Genomic DNA, 23,296 nt, shown 5'->3' on the forward strand with positions numbered 1-23,296 from the left:
GTGTCTCTGGGGGCTCTGTCCAGGGGGGTTCTGACCCCTGCCAGGGTCCCAGGGCAGCCAGAGGGAAGCCCTGGATTCCCACACAAACCCATCCCAGGGACACCTTCCACGGTGCTCCAAGCCTCCTCCACCTGGCCTTGGAGACTTCCAGGGAATTCCACACTCCCAGGATGATCCCAGTTGGGGCTGTTTCCTCCGAGATTTTTGTGTGTCGTTCTTTTAATAAATAAATGAAGGTGGGTGTCTGGAGAGCAGCTGATGGCCACTCGTCAGCATCTCTGGTCCCCCAGGCTCCCCTCGCTGCTCCCCAATGAATGGGAATCCCGTGGTTCCATGGAAGTGTTGTCAGGAGCACTCTGAGGGTTGGATTTTTGGTCAGGAACGAGTTTCAGCTGCTGGTTTCGTGCTTTTGTTGTTCTTGTTTCTTCGGGGAGTTTATATACAAATAATGTGATTTTTTTTTTTAATTTAAAAAAAAGCCAGCAAAATATTCCACGTGTTTACCCTCCCTGCTGCATCCCAGGGTGCTTTGATGCTCGTTTCACCCATGTGTACGTGTGTGAGACTGAAAACCAGCGGGGTCTGCCAGGAGCTGGGGCTTTGCTGCTGCCTCAGCAGCGTTGGCAGCTCCGGAGGGGTTTGGAGATGAAGGACAAGAGTTTGGCTGGAAGGATTCATCCTCCTTCCCTCCCCGGGGCAAACACGAGGCTGGATTGGGGTGGGGGCAGTTCCAGCTCCTTGGGAGCTTCGTATCCTGGCCATGACCTGACACTGGAGCTGCTGGAGAGAGCCCAGGGAAAGCCCCGGAGCTGCTCCAGGGCTGGAGCCAGGCTGGGAGAGCTGGGAATGTTCCCCTGGAGAAGGGAAAATTCCAGGGAATGCTCAGAGTCCCTGGAGGGGCTCCAGGAGAGCTGGAGAGGGACTGGGGACAAGGGACAGAGGGACAGGAGCCAGGGAATGGCTCCCAGTGGGAAAGGGGAGCTTGGGCTGGGATCTTGGCAAGGAATTCCTGGCTGGGCTGGAATTCCCAGATTTGCTGTGGCTGCCCCTGGATCCCTGGAAGTGCCCAAGGCCAGGCTGGACACTGGGGTTGGATCCACTTGGGATCATGGAAGATGTCCCTGGAGGTGGATCCAAATGGGATTTAAGTTGTCTTCCATCCCATCCCATCCCATCCCATCCCATCCCATCCCATCCCATCCCATCCCATCCCATCCCATCCCATCCCATCCCATCCCATCCCATCCCATCCCATCCCATCCCATCCCATCCCATCCCATCCCATCCCATCCTATCCCCCGTGGCTCCTGTGGAGCTGGGGCAGCTCTGGGGACCCAGCAGCCATTCCAGTGCCTGCCCCAGGCTCTCCAGGGCTTTCCTGCCCTCCTTGGAGCCAGGAATGCCCCTTTGGAGAGGCCCTTTCCCCGCTTTGGGTGCTCGGGAGTTTCTCCTTCACCCCGGGCTCACCGTGGCCCCTCTCCCCATGGGTGCTGCTCCCCACGGCCGGGGTGACTGCCTCTGTCCCCGTGGGTCCCTCCCAGGGCTCCCTCTGGACCTGTTATTAAAATTCCTTTCCACATTGGATTTTCCAGCCCTTTCAGAGCAGTGTGGTGGGGAGGGGAGCCCCACTCCAGCTCTCTCGGAGCCAAACATTTGGAATATTTCTCTGCAAACCCCTGTTGACACTTTCTTCATTTCACCCTGACAGCTTGAATTAGGTTTTATTAGGGAGCTTGGCTACAAAGCCGGCAGGCAGTTCCCTTTTCTCTTGCCTTTCTTTTCTGCCCTGGCCCTGTCATTTACGGAGCACCCCGGAGTGTTGGGGGTCAGCCCGTCACTCACAGGGGCCCGAGGTCACCACAGCTGCCACGGGATCCGGGACAGGAGCTGTCATCATCCCAGACAGTTCCCTTCAAGCCTTTTCCTGCCCCTGGCACAAAGTGCAGCTCCCATTTTATTTTCTCTTTCCCCCTCACCACCCCCCGCCATCACCCCTAATTATTTTGTTAAAGCAGCTCCTTGTGTTTGTTGGATGGGAGGGTTCTCCTTTATTGTGGGAGTTATTTTCACTTGGGGAAAGTTTGGAGCTCCGGGTGGGTTTGTAGGGCTTGGGAATTTTATTATCAGCACTATTAATTGGATTAGAGCAGGAAAACGTCCTTTATCTCCTCAGCACTTTCGCCTTTTTACACGCTGAGTCCATCAGGGTGTCTTTAAAAGAACCCCCTCGCTTTTTCCAGTGGAATTTCCCCTTGGAAAATAGGGAGTATCTCTGGGAAGCAGTGGGTGGAAGGATGATCAGCTCTAATCCACCAAGGCTTTGGTTTTTTGCAAACAAAGCCCCAATCCTGGAAGAACTTGGGATACAAAGGGCAGGGACACCTTCCACTATCCCAGGCTGCTCCAAACCCCATCCAGCCCGGCCTTGGACACTTCCAGGGATGCAGAGGCAGCCACAGCAAATTTGGGAACTCCACTCCAGGGCCTCGCTGCCCTCCCAGACAGGAATTCCTTGCCAAGATCCCATCCAAGCCATTCCCACCCCCACTTGCAGCATCCCGACGTCCCCCAGCTTTCTCCTGGGATAACTCCAAGGTTGGCTTTTGTTTCCCACCTCAGTCCCAGCTTTGAGACGTGGCCCCTCTGCCAGGAGGAGCAGGAGAAGGAGCCGAAGGTCAGGAGCTCGATTTACCGGGAGGAGCAGAGTCACAGCCCGGCCTTCCCGTCGGGAATTCCCTCTCCTGCCCCTCCTGCAGGAGGCAATTCCTGGTGCTGTCAGGGCTAATCCAGAGCCAAGCACAGATCCAAGGAGCCTCTGGCAGGGGGGGTTGGCTAAAGCTCCTGGAGAAAGGAGAGGTGGCACCGTGAGCACCTCGGAGGGGCTGAACCCACAAATTTCAGCGGCGCTGCCATTCCAGACACTTGGGAAAGGGCAGGAATGGGGGCAGGAGTTTCCAGTCTGGTGTTCCAGGGCTGGAGCCAGGCTGGGAGAGCTGGGAATGTTCCCCTGGAGAAGAGAAAAATCCAGGGAATGCTCAGAGTCCCTGAAGGGGCTCCAGGAGAGCTGGAGAGGGACTGGGGACAAGGGACAGAGGGACAGGAGCCAGGGAATGGCTCCCACTGGGAAAGGGGAGCTTGGGCTGGGATCTTGGCAAGGAATTCCTGGCTGGGAGGGTGGGGAGGGGCTGGGCTGGAATTCCCAGATTTGCTGTGGCTGCCCCTGGCAGTGTGCAAGGCCAGGCTGGACATTGGAGCTTGGATCCACCTGGGACAGTGGGAGGTGTCTTGCCCATGGATGGGGTTTGGGAATGGGGTGGGATTTAAGGTCTCTTCCCACCCAAACCAGTCCAGGAGATGGGAGCTGTGCTGTGCTGAGGAGCCCCTGTGTGGAAATCCAGGGATCATTGGAAGTGTGTCCGTCTAAACCCATTCCCTGTGACCTCGCCCACTCTGCAATTTTTCCCATTTCCTTTTGAGATCCCTTCCAGCCCAGACCATTCCGTGGTTCTGTAAATTTGTCTAAAAGCCCAGGAAGGGCTGAGAGGGGGATTTTGGGGAGATTTCATTTGGGGTTTCACCATTGGAGATCTTTTCCCTTGTAAATGGATTTGATTTCCCATGCAAATCCCCAGTTTTGGGGTTGTGCTGATTCCATGTGTGGCTCTTCCTTGGACCAGCCCCTCGTGGATGTGAGGCTGAGGAATGTGGGATTTGCAGGTGTTAATTCACCTTTCCTCCTGGAACATGGATAAAAAGGCCTGAATTTGTTGTGTTTTGATGCATTTCAAACATCAGCTCCTGTGGGCACTGCTCAGGGGTGAGGCAGGGGACAGTCAGGGAGGAGGATGAGGAGAATTCCCAGGGAATTTTTTTTTTCCATGGAGCAAAAAGATGCTCCACACCCATTTCTCAGCCATGAAATTTAAAGGATGGAGATGATCTGTATGGTTCCCTCCAACCCAAACCACTCTGGGATTCTCTGGCTCTGCATCAAACAACCAAATTTAAAATTGCTCTTTAACTTTGACTTTGCAGCTCCACAGAAGTCGACGACATGATCAGAAAATCCACAAACCTGCTGCTGACCCGGACCCTGAGCAACTGTTTACAGAACGTCATCAAGAGGAAAAACGTCGGCCTGACGGAGGTGGGATGTGGATTCCCTCGGGAATGGAGCCACAGGGCAGGGATGGATGGGATCTTGGCAGGGAATTCCGGGCAGGGAGGGGCTGGGCTGGAATTCCCAGATTTGCTGCCCCTGGATCCCTGGCAGTGCCCAAGGCCAGGTTGGACACTGGGGTTGGCTCCACCTGGGATAGCAGGAGGTGTTGGGGTTGGAATTCCATCATCTTTGAGGTCCCTTCCAAGCCAAACCATTCCTGGATTTTTTGATTCCAGGACAGGTTGACGGGAGGTCCCTTGGAGCTCCTTCAGGCACTTTTAGAGGTGATGTTTTGGAGCATCCCATGAAATGTTTGCGTGGAAAACTGCTCAGAGTTGTTGTACAAAGTGAGGAACTTTAGCTTGTGGGAAAGTGAAGAGATTTCTCTGCTATTGGTTGTGAATTTTGCCCTCTACATTTTGGGCAATGTTACAGATTTGAGTTAAAGTCACAGGACTTCAGAGAGGACCAGAGATGATCCAAGAGGGAAATGTGAGGGAATGGGAGATCAATCCTCATTTTCTGGTGATGTTTGAGTGGCTTCAGCACTTTGCTGCAGCATAAACCCTTATTTGGGATTTTCTTTCCAAGATCCATTCTTTTTTTTGTGCAAAATCCGGTTTCTGATGATTTTAATCCATGTAAATCTGCAGGTCCCCAGAACAGGTGGGACCTCTGGGTATTAAACAAGGTGTAACTAATTGCTGGTACTAAAAATGAGTTACTAATTGTTTACTTAATTACTACTGCCTTGCATCGTGTCAACCAAGGCTTTCCCTTCCCAACTTCTCATTTCTCCCAGACATCCCACAGCTTCTGTGGACACCCAGTTCCAGTTCTGCACCTTTCCAGTGTCTCTTTCCCTTCCCAGTGCCCAGGCTGAACCTCCCAAGGTGCCACCCGCACCCTTCTGATGTCACCAGCACCAGTGCTGGGATCTTTGTGGTGTCACTTGACAATTTCTGCACCCGCACCTTTGAAATCACTGATGAATCCCACCTCCTTCAGATCTGGGAGCGTTTCCAAGCCCTTCCTGCACGGCTCCAGACAGCCCCACCACGCTCCAGCAGTGACATGACACCAGCCCAGGGCGTTCTGCTGCCCCAGGGCTGGCAGAGATCTGCTCACCCCACACCTGCCAGAGCCAAACCTCGCGGTTCCTTTGTTCAGGGCCCGTGCGATGCTGCTCGGTGTCACTCAAGTTTGGGTTATTTTTCGGGTTCAGTGGCAGCCAGGAGCCTCCTGATGTGTCCTGGCAGATTTTTGGGGAGCCCTGAGTGACAGCTCAATGTAGGAAAGTCCTCAAGAAGAAAAAAATCGCCTCCTGTGGTATTAGTGGCTGTCATGGGAATTGCTTCCCCCCCAAAATTATCTTGGATTTAGGTGTTGTTAAAGGAGGGAGCCTGGAGCCCATAGCAAAGCTCGGGGTGTTTGCACAGCGTCAGGGTGGCATGGGATTGGCACGGCTTCGCCTGGCAGCGGGGCTGGAACCCTTCTTTGCCTTCCCAGCTGGTGCAGATCATCATCAACACCACCCACCTGGAGAAATCCTGCAAGTTCCTGGAGGAGTTCATCACCAACATCACCAACGTCCTGCCCGAGACCGTCCACACCACCAAACTCTACGGGACCACCACCTTCAAGGTGAGCGGGGCGGGGGTCCCAGCCCCGGGTGGGCTGAGCCCAAGGATGGTTCTGTGCCCTTCTGGGGAGGTTGCGCCACCGCTTTGGGTTTGTCCCTCGGAGCGTTGCTCCCGTTGACGTCGTGGGAGGTTTCTGTCCTTAATTTGCAGCCCTAATTAGCTAAAGGATTAAGGAGATCTTGAACAAAAGCCTGATAATTTATTTCTTGTTTAAATAAATCCTCAATTTGCTGTTGCAGTACTGTGTCACGGACACCAGGTTCCTCTTCCACCCAGGAGAAAGACTTCCAGAATTTCTATTTCTCCAGCTTTCCACTCCTTTTAGCAGTATCCCCTAAAAATCAGGGCTGACAGAAACTCCCAGATTTTCCAGCCTTTAAATCCCACTCCAGGAGTGCTCCCCCAGGTGCTTTACATGGGATTTGGTCAGGCCAAGTGTGGGGTGTCTGAATTCTGTCCGTGGAGATCCAGAGGTGGGAACAGCAGGAATGGGTTTGGTGAGGCTTTGCCTTGGGGTGGCTCAGTCTCGTGTCCCCAGGGAAGTCCATCCTGGCTTTTTCCAGCGGTTTGGGCTGCAGCTGAGTGTCCTGCCCTCGTCCTGACCCCCAGCCCTGTGGTTAGGTGGGGTTTCCATAGGGGATGTTCTGAGCTGTAGGAAGCCACAGGGATCCTCGACTCAAATTCCCGTCCGAGCTCCAGAGAAAATGGAGACCCTTTAGGTTAAAAATCGGGATTTGGGGCTGGGTCCGTTTTGCTGCTTGAACTAGGTGCCCACAGAGGTGGTGGAGGCCTCATCCCTGGAAAAATCCAAAGCCATGGCTCTTGATCCAGTTGAAGATGTCTCCCAGAGAAGTAAACATGCAAATAAATCCCAGCAATTTCAAATATCAAGTGGTTTCCATCATCAGTCACAATGCCTACTCCAAAGGAAGAACTAAGGACTGAAATTCCTGCTTGAGGCCTAGAAAAAGAGACTGTAGGCCAATCCACCAGCCGGGATTCTGGGATTACCAACACCAGGATCCCACCGCTGGAGCCAGCCTCTCTCCATCTCCTCTGGATTTGTCCTCACATCATGCTGGGGGGCAGAATCCAGCTTGGTCCTGCCCACCACAGCCTGGTGCTTTAGGATGGTGTCAAATCCCAGCCTAAGGCTGGTGTGGGGACTCAGTGCTGTGGAATCCCCCATCCCATGGAGGATTTTGGTGGAGTGGAGCCCCCATCCCATGTGGGATTTTGCTGGTTTGGAGCCCCTATCCAATGTAGGATTTCAGTGGTTTGGAGCCCCCATCCCATGTAAGATTTTGCTGGGTTGAAGCCCGCATCCCACATGGGGATTCAGGTTTATGGAGCCCCCATCCCATGTAGGATTTCGGTGGTTTGGAGCCCCCATCCCATGTAGGATTTTGCTGGTTTGGAGCCCCCATCCCATGTAGGATTTTGCTGGTTTGGAGCCCCCATCCCATGTAAGATTTTGCTGGTTTGAAGCCCCCATCCCACGTGGGGTCTCAGTTTTATGGAGCCCCCATCCCATATAGGATTTTGGTGGTTTGGAGCCCCCATCCCATGTAAGATTTTGCTGGGTTGAAGCCCCCATCCCATGTAGGATTTCAGTGTTTTGGAGCCCCCATCCCATGTAGGATTTCGGTGGTTTGGAGCCCCTATCCCCTGTAGGATTTTGCTGGTTTGGAGCCCCCATCCCACGTGGGGTCTCAGTTTTATGGAGCGCCCATCCCATGTAGGATTTTGGTGGTTTGGAGCCCCCATCCCCTGTAAGATTTTGCTGGTTTGGAGCCCCCATCCCATGTAGGATTTTGCTGGTTTGGAGCCCCCATCCCATGTAGGATTTTTCCCCCATCCCACGTCCTGTCTTGTTCCCAGGACGCACGGCACGCCGCCGAGGAGGAGATCTACACCAACCTGAACCAGAAGATCGACCAGTTCCTGCAGCTGGCCGACTACGACTGGATGGCCCCGGAGCCGGGCAGCCGGGCCAGCGACTACCTGGTGGATCTCATCGGCTTCCTGCGCAGCACCTTCGCCGTGTTCACCCACCTCCCGGTGAGCCTCGTCCCTCCTGCTCCGGGGCAGCTCCGGCGTGCTGGGCTGGGGTGGGAGCAGGGCCTGGTGCTGCTGGGGGATGTAGGAAAAATTCTGGTTTTAGAGGAACGTGTTTCACCTGTCTCCACAAGCTGGGCTGCGGGAGGACTCTCCCAGTTATTTGCCAGTCTAGTTTTGTGGGATTGAGGCTCTATCCCAGCCCACCGTGTGCAGCAGGATGGTAATTTATTCCCCACCTGTATTTTAGATATTTTAGCTTCCAGTTAATGCCCATCCAGGATTTTTTTTTCCCAGAAAATCCAGCCTATGATCGCCTTACTGGAACTACAGCTGCATTTCCAAGTGTTTGTCAAGTCTCTGATGCCTCCCATCCCAATATTGCTCCCTTGGAAGACACCATATGTTTCTTTCTTCTCTCTGCTGCTTGAAGTCCCTGTGTTTATGCTGCTGTTGCCATCAGAAATGTGCTTTATGTTGCTTTTTGCAGTTGGCTGAGTGGTGTCTCATTGGTAGGAAAAACCCAATCACCAGGGAGATTCCTTTTTTGCTCCAGCAGCTTTTTCCCCTCCTCTAAATGGGATTTGTTTTGAGCTGTGTGGATGCACTCTCGGGAGGAGCTGGGATCAGCAGGTATTTTGAAACAGCAAATCCCCTGAACTCTGTGGTTGTTCTAAAAGCAATTTCAGATCTTTCTTTCTTTACGAAACTGGGATTTATTTCCTGCTTTCACGAGCTGGGAGTAAACAGGAAGGGGAGAATTAATATTCCCCAGTGGCGGCTTCCTTCGTTCTGTCCGTGCCCCGGGGTTCTCCTCTGGAAGGAGGTCCCACCCTCCAGAGCTGTTTTGGGAGGTGTCACACCCCCAGACTGTGCTGGCTCGTGTTTTTGGGGATCCCCATCCCAGCAGGAAGATCTGGGAGCAGGGGGGAGCTCTGGCTGATTTTCTGTGTGGGAGAAACCCCCAAAAGGGGACTGGAAGTGGCTTCCCTGCTCCTCTGCACCTGTGTTGAGGAGAAGTTATCCTCAGCTCTGTTATCAGTGGGACAAACTGGTAAATGAACTGATAAATGAAGCGTTGAGCAGAGAGGTGGGCAGGACTGGGGTCCACCACCCCAGCCAGGTTTGTCCCAAATGTCCCCAAGCAGGTGTCCCGTGGCAGGTGCCTCCTGGAGCCAGGAGATGCTGGAAATGGGTGGATTTCTCCTGGAAAAAAGGAGCTGTGGGTTGGTTCAGCACCTGGAGGCTTCCACCCATCACGCTGGGAATACTCAGGAGCCAGTAATGGAATTTGACAGGGAGATTGGTCTCTGCAGCAGAGCATGAAGCAGCAGAGATGGGCTGCGGGGGGATGCCCACAGTGATTTATGAGGTGGGCCGGGAGTGATTTATCTTCCTTAAATATTAATGTTTCCTTTTGGAGCCAGTCAGGGTTGGTTTGGAGGCTGAGAGGACTTGAATTGGTCTAAAAAGCACCAGGACGGATCGAGGCAGCCTTTTGTCTTCCAGAACTGGGTTTGAAAAGCCTCAGCTGAGGAGAAGTTTGGGTTTGCTGGGCAGCCCCTGAGCTCCAGAGCCCCCCCAAAGCCTGGGGAGACACCTCAGCCTGGTTTGGGCTGCTGCAGGTCTGGTTCAAAGCTTTGTGGGAGCTGCAGGTTTGGGATTTTTTAATACTGATTGGAGCTTTTTTCCCAAATTGTGGGTGAGAGCAAGCCAGGAAGGACCAGGCTGCATCCCAAAGGCCTCCACATCCTCTGGTGTCAAGGTTTTTCATCCCTGTAAGGTTCAGGGAATTTTCCAGTGGCTGATTTAGGAGCACACTGAAATTCCTGGGCTTTGCTACTGAAGTGCAGGAGATAAAACTGTTGCCCAAATCCATGTAAAAAACGATGGAGGTGTTTGTTAAAGCACCAAAAATGTGAGATGAGCGTCAGCTGGGGAAGGAAGGAGCGAGAGGGCTGAAGGAACATTCCCAAAAGAGTGAATTCCAGCTCTAGAAGGAAATTCAGGGTTCTGGTGACAAGGTAGAGCTGATCCAAACCCATCCCAATCCAACAGCATGAGAGGTGTGATTGGAAATAAAGCACAACAGTTTTGGGGTCTGACAGGAGCTGCTGCCCTGTTTGAGATGAGTTTTCAGCCTGGTCCCATAAAATCCAGGATTTCCACGCTGCCCGTAGCTCCAGGACTGTGCCCCATCCTGGGGTGAGGTGTCCTTGGAGCCCCTTTGTTCCTGTTCTCCTGCCTGGTTTGGAAATGCCCCCATCTTCCAGAGCTGATTCCTACTGAATTTATGGGGTTTTGGCCAAGTGAAAAGTGTTCTCCTGGTGTTGGAAGGTGCACTTTTGTCCCAGCTGGAATGACACCTCCACCTGCCCATCAGGGAACCTCAGCCCGGGCGTGTTGGAGTTCCTGGGCTAAAATTCCACCTCCAAAAAGCCCCATCAGGGAAAAAAAACTGATCCCAAAGTCCCGAGGCTGCAGAAACGTGCTGTGACAGGGCTGAGTAATCCCATTGTCCCAATGGAGCTGCAGGAAAACCTCTGCAGGTCACGGCTCCCGGCCCCAGGGCAGCTCAAGTGGTCTTGGAATATCCTTGGGAATCAACACTGGAGAGCGGCTGAAGAGGAGCTGAAAGGAATCTCATCTGGGATTTGGGGTTAGGGTTTATGTTTCCCACTTTAGGCTGAATTTTCCTGTGTTTCTTGGGAATCCCAGAATTATTGTGTTGAACAGTTTGGGTTTAAAGGTTACCTGCTCCAGGGACCTCCAGTAAGCAGCGACATCTTCAACTGGATCAGGTTATCCAGAGCTTTGGCCTTGGATTTTTTCCAAGGGTGAGGCTTCCACCTTTTCTCTGGGCATCCAGCAAAAATAAGCCAGCCCAAAATCCTGGGTAAAGTCTCTTTTTTAATCTCCTTTTGTAGGCCTCAAGAAGGAATTTCAGTCCTTAGTTCTTCCTTTGGAGTAGGCATTGTGAGAGATGGTGGAAACTGGGATACTGGGAATTCCTGGGATTTGCATGTTCCAGTTTTCTGGGGAACATCTTCAACTGGATCAAGCTGTCCAGAGCCATGGCTTTGGATTTTTCCAGGGATGAGGCCTCCACCACCTCTGTGAGCACCTAGTTCAAGCAGCCAAACGGACCCAGCCCCAAATCCTGATTTTTAACCTAAAGGGTCTCATCTTTCTCTGGAGATCAGGCAGGAATTTGAGTCCCTAATTTCTCCTTTGGAGTAGGCATTGTGGGAGGTGAAGGAAACTACTTGATTTTGGGAATTTCTGGGATTTATTGGCACGTTGCAGTTTTCTGGAGGTCATCTTCAACTGGATCAGGTGTTCCAGAGGCATGGCCTTGGATTTTTGCAGGGTTGAGGCCTCCACCATCTCTGTGGGCAGCCAGCAAAAATAACCCAAAAATAATCCCAAAATCCTGGCTTGTGGATTGGCCTAAAGTCTCTTTTTCTAGGCCTCAAGCAGGAATTTCAGTCCTTAGTTTTTCCTTTGGAGTAGGCATTGTGGGAGGTGAAGGAAACCACTTGATTTTGGGAATTCCTGGGATTTATTTGCACGTTGCAGTTTTCTGGAGGACATCTTCAACTGGATCAGGTTGTCCAGAGGCATGGGCTTGGATTTTTGCAGGGTTGAGGCCTCCACCACCTCTGTGGGCAGCCAGCAAAAATAACCCAAAAATAATCCAAAATCCTGGTGCAGCGGCCTAAAGAGCCTCCACTTTTTTTAGGCCTTGCAATCCCAGATTTTTCCTTTGGAGTAGGCATTGTGGGAGATGATGAAAACCACTTGATTTTGGGGAATTCCTGGAATTTATTTGCACATTGCAGTTTTCTGGGGGACGCTGAGCCCTCACCAGTGCCGTGGGGACAGCGTGTGCCGGGGGGCAGGAAAAGTTCACGGAGAACTTCCCAGGGTTTTGGTGCATGCCAGTGCTGCATGAAACGGTCATGGTGGTTTGGAGCCACAATTCCAGAATGCTCCACTAAGTGCCCAAAAATGTCTCCGAGCAAATAAAACGCTGATGGGAATCAAAGGATAATTAACATTTGGCTCCCGAGGCCGCCCTCTTCCTGCGTTAACCAGGGAGAGTCGGTTCCTGCTGCTGCTGCTGCTGTGGAGCTCATTAATATGGGATGCTCGGGTCTCCTTTAAAAGAAAAACCTCTTTTTTTAAGGGGAAAAAAAAATTTAGTACAAAAAGTATTTTAGGCCTTGAAAAAAAAGAAAAAAAAAAAAAAGTGGTTTCTGGTTTTCAGCAAGCAAAGGGCCACGGCCTCCAAAAATGAACATTTCCAGCCTAGGACTTTGCAAAGAATGACTGAAAAAGCCTTTTGTCTTTGATGGCTGATTGTTGTTTTTATTTCTTGTTGGACAAGTTAATGTAAATGGCATTGACAGGGCTACTCCAAACACACTGATTTGTTGACATTAAGCTCCTCAGAGATGGAGGGTTGTGTCAACACCTCCCCTGAACTGTCAGGTTAACAAAGCAAGGATGTTTTCTTGGGGGAGGGGAGCAGGGCTGGGGGAAGGGGGGGGTGTTTTGTTTTTATTTTCAGTTTCCTTTAATCCTCTGTTAGTCTTGTATCTCGATAACCTCCTTTGGAAGGGAATCAGGGCAGGTCAAGAGGTGAGGCTGACCTGGGAAGGGGAAGCAATCTTTCAGCGATCCAACAAATCCAACCTCAGCCGTGGAGCACTTCAGTGTGAACCCTCTGCAGAGGGCTTTTTTTTTTTTTTTTCCCTATTTTTTTTCCCCTTTTCTGCTTATTTTTGCCAGATGGCAGGCACAGATTTCAGCTGGAGCCGTGATGGTTTTTTGCCTTCTCTTGGCATCTCTTCCCCCCTCGCAAACGAACGGCCCCGGCAGCTCTTGCTCTGGTAGAAAGAGCTTTGCAAGTGTTTATTTTCTTTCCAAAGAGAACGATTGCCTGTGTTTTTATTTGAAAAGTCAAATCCCTCTGGAATATTTATAAGCCAAGGCCCTGTGCATGGAAGCGAAATGCCATGAACTTTGCACCAACCACAGCCTCGGCCACGCTGGGAGGGACCCAAGTGGAAAATAACCATCAGGAAAACATCTCAGGAGCACCAGAGTCACCTCTGGGTTTGCACAAGTCCAGTGTGTGCTTAAATAACTCCCCTGGCCTTTGGAAGAGCTGAGCAAGCCCTGCTGGAGCTGATCCCAGCTGTCACTCCCAGGGTTTGGGATCCATCACCTCTTGCAGGTGGGATTGCTGAGGAACAGGGATGGGGACGTGTGGAGCAGACAGGAGAGCTGGAGAGGGGACTCGGGATGGAGGGACAGGACACAGGGAATGACTTCCCACTGCCAGAGGGCAGGGATAGATGGAATATTGGCGAGGAATTCCTGGCTGGGAGGATGGGGAGGGGCTGGGCTGGAATTCCCAGAGCAGCTGTGGCTGCCCCTGGATCGTGCCCAAAGCCAGGCTGGACACCAGGACTTGGATCCACCTGGGACAGTGGGAGATGTTTGAATCAGGATGCCCTCTAGGGTCCCTTACAACCAACCCATTCCAGGAATCTGTGACAGAATGACAACAAAACCGCTCTTGTGGCACTTTATTCTCCTCCTCCTCCTCCTTCTCCTCCTCCAAGCCGCTCCCAGGAGCCCCCATTTTGCTTTCCCAATCCATTGCCAGCGTGGGAGCCGCCGTTGGATCTCTGGGGGGCGGTGGGTGCCTCTGATGCCCTTTGGGCTCCTTTCTGCCTCTGTCCTGTTGCTCTGCTCTGTTCTGCCTTTGACCCTGACCTCCTGTGTTGTCCTCTGTAGGGGCAGGTAGATGTCCACTCTACCATGTCGGTGAGTACCGGACGCTGTGTCCCGCGCCTTGGCTCTGCTCCGCTCACACCTCCATGCTCGGGGGGGAGTTGAACCAGAAAAGGTCCTCTGTGTCAGCCAGGAGGAAAGGAAAAGGTGGACTGAAAGTCGAGATCGATGGGATGAATAATTCTGGGATAAATCAGAGAGCAAAGAAGAGGGTTTCCTTCCCAGTGGGTCTCTAAATTGTTGGTTTCAGTGCATTGAAATGGCTCCTTTTATCACCCTGGAATACCTAAATCTGCAGGGAATTAGGGGGAATGCCTGATATTAGGGAAACCTGGATTCTCACACTCTGCTCCCAAGAGAAAAGGTGTTTGTAAAAGCCATGCTCCTTTTTCAGAGAAATTCCCCATGGGGATTCCAGCTGGAAATTCCTCCTGGTTTGAGGGACTGGAGCACTAAGCCTTTCCTCAGACTGGAGTGGAAATGTCCAAAGCCAGGCTGGATGGGGCTTGGAGCAACCTGGGGTGGTGGAAGGTGTCCCTGCCATGGCAGGGGGTGGGACTGGATCATCTTCAAGGTCCCTCCCATTCCAAACCACTCTGGGATCCATGGTTTTCTCCAGAAAATAATGCGGATTCTTGACATGTGCCATCTCCCAAAATCAGTTTGGATTTGGCCAATTAGTACCAAAATAAAGCCAAGAAGGCTCTCAGACCTTCCTTCTGGTTCAGCAACCCCCTGTGATTGTTGTCATCTCCGCTTGTTCCATACGCGGGAGGAAAACTCGCGGCATTTCCAGCGATGGACGGCAAACAAAGTGCTCCGCAGCCACCTTGTTTCCTCTATTCCCACGGCTGCAAACCCAGCCCATGGGAGCAAAACCCAGCTGGGAATTCTGTGGGGTTGTCACATTCAGAGCCTGGACCCTGCTTCTGCTTTCCAGCCTGTATTCTTTGCTCTTTGTGGGAATCCCGACCGATATTCCCTGCTCCGGTGGGATGCTTGTGCCCCTTTCCCTGGAAACCGAGCCTGGCTAAGCCTGGATTATTTGCAGGCTCTGGGCACCTGGGGGGTTTCTAAGTCAAATCCCAAACCTGGGGGGTTTCTAAGGCCTCAAATCAACGCCAGCTCCTGGAGAGAGGGAGCCTCGTTAAAGCCATCCCGGGATGCTCCAGGCATTCCCCGCAGCCAGGGGTTTCCAGGAGCGCTGTTGGATGCCAGGCATCCTCCGTGCTGTCCTCAGGGCGTAGCCCAAGAGGGAGAGATGCAAAAAGCCCTTTTCCCTCTGGCTTTTCCAGGCTTGGAGCTGTTTGGAAGCCAGATGTATTTATTTCTTTAATTGGATCCAGTGCCTAGACAGCTCTGGAGTCAGCTTCCTACGGAGAGGGGGGCATTACTTTCATTAAGGTAAATCAATGGAAAATAATACCTGGAGCTCCCCTGGAAAGGGTCAGGGATGGAGTAATCCCTTTATATGGCGGGGCTTTGCCAGCCTGCTCTTAGTCAGGCGTGTTCTTAACGGCAACAAATCCCAGTTTTCCTTCCTTTTATCCCTCCTAATTTTCTGTTCTCTGCCTTGTTGGGATTAATTGGCGGGAATAAATCACGGAAAAGCGGGGAAAATAAAAATGGGATCACACAAAGTAGCAGGACAAAGGAGGAATTCTAGCAGAGTTTAATTTGTCCGGTGGGAAGTTGTTGTGGCTGATCCTGGATGTTTAGAAGTTAAAAAAATGTGGGATGCAGACATGGACAGGGTGTGAGCAGCATCCAGAATTTTCTGTGTCTGGGGCTTTCCACTCTAGAGGTGATCCAAGTCTTTTAGGGGATTGCTTGGCCTGAATGAATGTTCGGCGAAATTCCTGTAAAACAGGGATGCCGTGAAGGGGAGAGGATGGACTGGTGGCTGGAGAAGCCCATTCCTGGTTTCCCAAATATTTGTCAGGATTGAGGAGTCGAAAGAAGAGCTGGTGGTGCTTTAAAACAAGGAGCAGAGTGTCCAAATCCCATGGATTTGGTAGTGCTGGATGGGGCAGGCTGACCCCTGATTTACCCAGGAGCTCTGTAAACTCGAGCCTGGCTAAGCTGGGTTATCTGGAATTCCAAGGTTTCCTTGTGTGCTTTCAGCGGTTGGAAAATTCATGGAAGCCAAAATGCCCAGTCCCATAAATCCTTTAAACCAGGGCGTGCTTCCGTGGGTATTGTTCCCTCTGTGGAGTCACTGCGGCATGTCTGGCTTGGAATTTGGTTTTCCAAGCTGGGATTGAGGAAGCTGTTGGATGCCTTCTCTTGCCTGCACCTCCATCCATAAGGAATGTGTGGCACAGGGAATCCAGCAGCCAAAATTCCAGCCCTGTTGTATGAAATCCAAACGTGCCTTCTCCTTCCTGCTCCAGAGCCCCCACCTGGACCTTCCAAAAATCCTACCAGGAGGTGAAGTTTGGGTTGGGGTTCTTGTACCCTTTAGGAAATTTAGGGGAAATCATAGAATTTACAATTTCCTGCTTTCCTCTTCTTTCATCCGCTGCTCTTCTAAGGGCTCTTAAGTTGGGAATGTGGGAAGGGACATCCATGAACAGCTTCCAAAGCTCTCCACACCTTCCTTAACCCATCCACGGGAGGAGCCCCAGCTGCCCTGGGGGACCCCAAACCTTTGGGGGGTCCCTGTGCAGGGGACACCTGAGGGTGCTCAGAGAAGTTGGGCACTCGGGATTGTCGCTTGGAGCCACCAACCATGGCTGATGCCACCAGTGTGGGTGAAGAGGATTTCGTGACCTTCACAGGGTCCCTTTCCACAAATGTTTTCCCTGGATCTGACAGCCTTGGATAGATGGAAAAGCAGGAGTGGGAAAAACGTCTCAAAGTACAGATCCCTATGGAATTCTCATCATCCTCTGGAGTTTTTTGTTGGGTTTCCTGAAGAGCAAGAAATGAGAAGAACCTGAAGGGTTAATGGAAAACCAATCACTAATTCCTACAGCTTTCCCCATCTCTGTTTCATCCATCTTCTGCATGGTTTTTAGCTATAGCACCTCAATTTCCAAATGGAAATTTAAGCTGTGATTCAGATTTTGGGAAAAGACAAAACGAGCCGAAGGTTCGGATGCCGCTTCTGTTGGTCACTGGGGTCTGGAAAAACCTCTTGGCCTGAGCTTTGCTGGCTCAGGGAGTAGCCGTGGAGTGGGTGGGTTGGGATTTGTCCTTGGAGCTCATCCTTTTTTCCAGTCTGTTCACCATCTGGGCCGCAGTGGGGCAGTGGTTGCGTCTCCTCCAGGCCCCACGCGTCACCCCCACGCGCCGAGCCTTCCCCCGGCATCCCAACGAGCGGGAATCTGCGTAAACGGGGGATCTGGAGCATCCCTGTGTGTGCAGAGGGTGAGGAACCCCCGGGGTCGCTGTCCCAGAAGGAAAACGAGCGCTCCAAACTTCTGGATCTTTCCTTTTTTCTCCGACGTCGAATTATAATTACAAAATTATTTCGGGATGATGGAGCGATTCAAGTCCCTCTCTTTAAGTTTTCCTGCTGCCGTAATTGGCAGCTCTGCCCCGATAAATCAGCAGAAACAAACGTGGTTCTTGCTCTTCATAAGTGAGGGAAAAAATAAAAAAAGAATCTGCATTTAATCAGCTTTTTGTTTCCAAGATGGCAGCTGCTTTGTATTTAATGGAAAATCAGGCTCTTCCCAATGGAAAGAATGTTATTCCCAAAGCGAATACAAAAGAAAATAAAACCCACAAAAGAAGAGGATGAAATATGTCCATTTTTTTTTTCCTTTTTTTTTTTTTTTTTTGGTCTCGTTCGTTCCAGTTTGGAGCCGTGCGCTCCGATCACGGCTGGGCCATGGCTCTGCTTTCCATCAAGGAACTGGGAAAGTCTCGGATCCTGGGCACGAGGACCAGGAGAGAGCCTTGGGAGACACGAATAGGACAAAAAAAATGAAGGCTGCTTCATGTTCCTTGTGTACCTTTTGGCTCTGGGGAGATTTACATGGAATATTGGGAAGGAATTCTTCCCTGTGAGGGTGGTGAGGCCCTGGAATGGAATTCCCAGATTTGCTGTGGCTGCCCCCAGATCCCTGGAAGTGTCCAAGGCCAGGTTGGATATTGGGACTTGGATCCAGCTGGGATAGTGGGAGGTGTCCTGCCCGTGGCAGGGTGGGAATGGGGTGGGATTTAAGGTCTCTTCCCACCCAAACCATTCCAGGATTCTGTGATTTTGATGCCAGCCTCAATTTCCAGCCTGGTGGGACAGTTGGGATCAGGTAGTTCTGTGGTTTTTGAGTGCCTGCAGCTAAAACCCAGTGGCAAACCAGGATGAGGGCTGTAATTCCTAGAATAATTCCTATAATAGTTCCTAGAATAATTCCTAGAGTATTTGCTGGAGTTTCTCAGGGCGTGACGTTGTCCCACCTCAAACTGGAGCCGGATGCTCCAGATGATTTTGGGTGATCCAGGTTCTGCACCCAACAATTCCCATGTTCTTGACTCCCAAAACCCATTTAATTAAAAATGCCCTGCCCTGCCCTTGGATGTTGAACAAGCAAAAAGACCGAGATCATGGAATCTTCTGTTTCCTTGGATTTTTGCATATGCGCGTATCCAAATTTCCCCAGCCACTTCCCAGCTTTGCTGCAATCCCTGGAGCTTCCAGAGGAGATCTCTGCCCACTTTGGGCTCTTTGGGCTCCAAAGGAGCTGCCCTGTGCTCGGCCGTGGCAGCTGCATCCCGAGGGGTTTCCCTTCTCCAAGCCCTGCCCTCCTTCTGTGTATTTATTTTCCTGTTTAACAAAAATCCTGAAGCAGAAATTCAGGATTTGTGGCTCTGACAGAGGGACAAATTGTGTGTTCCTGTGCCTGCTCGTATCCCAGAGCCGCTGATAACCCGAATCCCACGATTTCCAACCTTCCTGAGCTGTGCTTTTGCTGTTGGGTGTCTTTGCTTCTGCTTCTCAGGCTTCTCATAATTCCTTGATTCCTTCAGAGGAAAAACCTTTCCATGGAGCTGGTTACTCCACAAGCTATTAAAGACCCCAGAAAAGCCCCAGACTGAATAAAACAGCATTAAATATTTTTAATAAAAGCCTCTTTCAGCCCTGTCTGCGGGAGCTGGTTGTGACCATCACCCCCAGTGTGATTTCCCTCTTCCCTGAGCTTCCCCCAGCTCCAGCCAGAACACTTCCAGCTGTTGACCTTGGGCATCTTGGGCACAGCCAAGGATTTCTTCCTCTTTTATTGGAATGTCAGGGATTTGTATCGGGCTGCAGTGGCTGGTTTATTTTTGGTGTGGTGAGGATAATTGCTGGATTTGCTTTTCTCTTTTCTTCCCTCTTTTGCTATTTTTTTTTTTTTTTTTCTGGTTGTCCCTGAGCTTCTGGTGTGAGTTCAGCTCTGCCATGTGTTGGTCCTGTTGCTGGATCCCATTTTCCCAAAATATCATCAAGGTGGGAAATGTTTGCCTCTGGCAAAGGACACCCCGTGGTGGAGTTTCCTCCACACCTCTGGAATGCAGCCACCGAAACGGGATCAGCTGCTGCAGGAATTTGGGAAAAATTCCCCCTGGGTCAGGCAGGGGATGGGGCTTTCCAGTTTGTTTGGAGCTGCTCCATCTTTGGAGCTTTCCAGTTGAGTTGGTCTTTGCAGGAGGCAAATTCCACTTGGAATTGCGTTAATTGGTGCGGCTCTCCGTAGGTTTTCCATGGTGAACCTGAGATCTTCCATGGGATGTTGTCCCTGAACTGAGACAGGGTCAAAGCTCAGGCCAAAATCCCAATTTTGCTCAGGAAAAGCTCCAGTGGGGAAACTGTGCTGAAATCTGATGATTTGCTGATGGCACTTAGGGCTCTTCCATGGGTGACCCCAGGTTCATCCCTCCAGAGCATCCATCCTGCTCCCAGACCAGCAGCTCTGGTTTGTGGGATCATTTCTGGAATGGCAGATCCTGGACAGAAGAGGACCTCTCCATTCCTGGGAAATCAGGCTGGGAGTGGATGCTGGGGCTGTTGGAAGGGACGTTGCTGTCATGGTGACATTGGCCATTCCGTGTGTCCCAGTGTGGATGGAATCCAAAATGCCTTCCCGAAGAAATGTGTGTGCAGACATCACCTCTCTTTTCTTGAGTCTGGGAGTCAGGAGCTCCAAGGCTCAGAGGATCCCATGGGATTCTCCTCAACCTTGGGCCAACAGGATGATGAGGAGCATTGGCCCAAGGCTGAGGAGAATCCCATATCTCCAAGACTGAGGAACATTCCACTGGTCCAAGGCTTGGAGTATTCCATGGATCCAAGATTGAGGAATATCCCATTGGTCCAAGGCTGAGGAGCATCCCATTGGTCCAAAGTTGAGGAACATCCCATGGGTCTGAGGCTGACGATCGTCCTGTTGATCCAAGGCTGAGGAGCATCCCATGGATCCAAAGTTGAGGAACATCCAAGGCTGAGGAGCATCCCATGGATCCAAGACTGAGGAACATCCCGTTGGTCCAAGGCTGAGGAGCATCCCATTGGTCCAAAGTTAAGGAACATCCCATGAGTCTGAGGCTGACGATCGTCCTGTTGATACAAGGCTGAGGAGCATCTCGTTGGTCCAAGGCTGAGGAATATTCCATGGATCCAAGGCTGAGGAATATCCCTTTGTCCAGCAGCCGTTCCCACATGCCCAGCAGCCCTGACCCACAAGCCAACCTTGGCTGGAAGGTTTCCCTCCTTCTTCTTTTCCTTGGCAAATCCCAAACCCACGTGAGCGACACCTCCTAACTTGGCTCCAGCCCCTTTTTCCAGCTCCATAAATCCACACAGTGGCTCCAGTGTTCAGCTCCTGGGATGACTCCATGGAGCCTGAGATCAAATCCGGGTCTGCCGGTGGCTGAAGTCACTCAGGGCCCGTTAGTGGCCACATGTCAGCTGCTGCGTGCCCCACGCGTGTCACATCAACGTGGAGTAGCAGAGCCCGGCCCGCAGCTGGAAACCAGGAATTGCTCCACTCCTCTCCTCCTTCCATTACAAATTAAAAAAAAAAATTAGGGACAAAACCGGGATTTGTTCTTAATGAGTCTGCTGCAAAGCTGAGTAAATACAATTAACGAATTGGGAGTTTTTGATACCTGCTGGGTCGGTGTGGCCACGGTGGGGATTGGTGCCAGCTGAGCTCCGGCCTTGAGGGGACATCTTTGGAGGCCACCAAGCTTGGGGTGACCAAATCCTTCAATGGGGCTTGGGGTGTCCTTGCTTGGGCCTGTCCCTTGTTCCTTTGGACCTCCTTGTCCTGGAGATCCATTTCTTGGCAGGATCTTGAATGCAGACCCACAGCTTTTGGGTTGGTTTTTTTTTTTTGGTGTTTTTTTCCCTTTTTTTTTTTTTCTCTTTTTGTTTGATTTTGTGTGGTTTCTTAAACTAAAACAAAGCTGAAAACACCCAAAACAAACCAAAAAAAAAAAAAAAGAAAAACAACCAAAAATCTCCATGAAAACCCACTTGGTCCACTTAAAAATTGACTTTTTGGGTGATTAAAGAAAGTTTTATTTTTAAAGTAAACCTCTTAAAAATATTTTTTAAAATTGCAGGTACTCGTCGTTCATTTGTTTTGACGCTTTGGGAAGCGTTTGTGCTTTTGGGTGGTGGTTTCGGGTTTTTCTGCCACCTTCAGTGAGTGCAGAACTGTTGTTTAAAAACAAAAAAAAAGGCAGATCAGGATACAGGCAAGAGAGGGAAAATTTCCAGGGCTGATTTATTGAATTTGCCCCCAGTTTAGGGGGATTTGAGGTAGCCAGGGGATCCAGAAGCTTCTGGAGCAGGAGATGAGCCCTGGGAGGTCTGCAGGGTCTGAAGTCTCCATCTGTGGCCAGGGAGAGAGGATCCACTGGGATTATCCTGGGGTTTGTGCTACCAAACAATTGCTCATTATTTCCCCATCACGTTTCCGTCCTCTGCAAAACATCCCAGTCCTGCCTTATGGATTGGGAAAGTCAGGAAATTCAGTGTTGAAATTACGGGGGCAACTTGTGGTGTTTATAGAAAACTGTACATTTAATACCAAGGAATCCCCAGTTTTTGGCCGGCTTCTCTGCTGTCTGAAGTCCCTGGATTTTGCACGTCTAAATATCCTTAATCGCATCAATCCCGATGCTCGTTGCGGGCGAAGAAGGAATTCTGCTGGTAGCTAAAAAAAATAATTGGAAACTCTGAGAGCACTTGGAGCCTGTCAGGCTTTGTTTTCCATGGAAATGCCGCGTTAATTCCTCGGAGAGCCGCTGGGAGGGTTCTCTGTGCTGCAGCAGGAGTTGGGTTTGGATTTCAGGGAGCACATCCCACCTGGTTTGGGCCAGGGGAAGTGCGGGAGGCACCAGCAGGTGAAGGGAAGCTGTGGCTGCCCCTGGAGCCCTGGAAGTGCCCAAGGACCGGCTGGACAGGGCTTGGAGCGGCCTGGGACAGTGGGAGGTGTCCCAGGCTGCTCCAAGGGTGCACCTGGGTGATCTTTGGGGTCCAACCCAGCCCATTCCACGATTCCCTGGCAGCCAGAGGTGCTCCTGCAGGGTGGCGGGGACTGGCAGCTCCTGATTGCACGTTAAGATTAATGGGTATTTATTTGAACAACCATTCCATTTCAGTAGCTCTTAATGAGTCCTTTGATAGCAAGTTCCTTAATTAACAAGGCAGCCTCTTGGCGTTTCCTCTCCCTAATTGGTAACAGATTGGCCGTGTCTAAACAAACGCTCCCGGCAGCGGGGCCGGCTCCGGAGCCTCCGTGTCCCACCGGGGCTGCCCTGGGAGCCCAGAGCCTTCCCTCCCTGCCCAGGGATGGCATCGGGATGGGAAGAGAGGATTTCGTGGCTGATCTCCCCAAAATGGGATGGACAGTGGGCTTTGGGACTGCCCAGGGAGGTTTGGAGTCCCCAGGCCTGGAGGTGCCGGCTGGACGTGGCACTCCGTGCTCAGGGTGGGGACAAGGCTCGGTCACACGCTGGACTTGGTGATCCTGGAGGGCTTTTCCAGCCTCAGGGATCTTGTGGTGCTGTGTTCTGCTAGGAGCCCCTTGGCTGCGTCCCTGGGAGAGCTTTGGAGCTTGGCTCCTCCCTTTCAGTGCTTGGAATGATCAGGGAACCTTCTGGATCCTTCCCGTGCGTCCAGAGGGATCCTGGGTGGCACAGGGAGGGCAGTGTCACTTTGGGAGTCATGGAGTTGTCATGGCAACCCCGAGGTTCCATCAGGAGCTGTGCGCAGAGGGATTCATTGCCAGGCATGAGCCACAGACAATAAATCCGCGGATTTTGGTGGGATAACACACTTGGAATGGCTTGGTTTGACTGAGGTCGGACCAAGGAGAGGTTTGGGCATCTTGGCCGTGAAGATCTGTCAACTTTCACCTGTGATCCCTGTTCTTCCCAGTGCAAATCCAGGTTTTGATGGGATTTGCAAAGGTCTTAATTAATGAGTGACCCCACAGAGCTACTCCTGGGATTGCTAAGGGCGGTTTGAAGCTCTTAAGTTTTGGTAAATGAGCACTGGTGCCTTTGAGGTGTTTGTTTTCCCCTTTCCCTGCAGAAAACTCAGCTCAGGGTTGCACTCCTGCTCTTTGCTCCCTGCCCAGATCTCATCCCACCCTTTGGACAAGTTGTTCCTGAGCTGGAGGGGCCAGGG

General features: G+C 51.5%; 1 protein-coding gene across 5 annotated transcripts in view; it reads left to right on the top strand.

The window, feature by feature from the left end:
• The window catches only part of EXOC6B (exocyst complex component 6B), a 280,446-nt gene that overhangs the window by 169,828 nt on the left and 87,322 nt on the right, over positions 1-23,296 (top strand). For 3 of the 5 annotated variants that reach the window (XM_072927819.1, XM_072927818.1, XM_072927821.1), the window contains 4 exons: positions 4,036-4,147; positions 5,672-5,806; positions 7,687-7,866; positions 13,672-13,701. In XM_072927819.1, the coding sequence (XP_072783920.1) occupies positions 4,036-4,147; positions 5,672-5,806; positions 7,687-7,866; positions 13,672-13,701 (457 nt within the window). The remainder of the gene's footprint in view (positions 1-4,035; positions 4,148-5,671; positions 5,807-7,686; positions 7,867-13,671; positions 13,702-23,296) is intronic. The other 2 variants (XM_072927820.1, XM_072927822.1) reach the window with 1 other exon arrangement.

This window comes from Taeniopygia guttata, chromosome 4 (assembly GCF_048771995.1).
Source record: "Taeniopygia guttata chromosome 4, bTaeGut7.mat, whole genome shotgun sequence".
Taxonomy (NCBI): Eukaryota; Metazoa; Chordata; class Aves; order Passeriformes; family Estrildidae; genus Taeniopygia; species Taeniopygia guttata.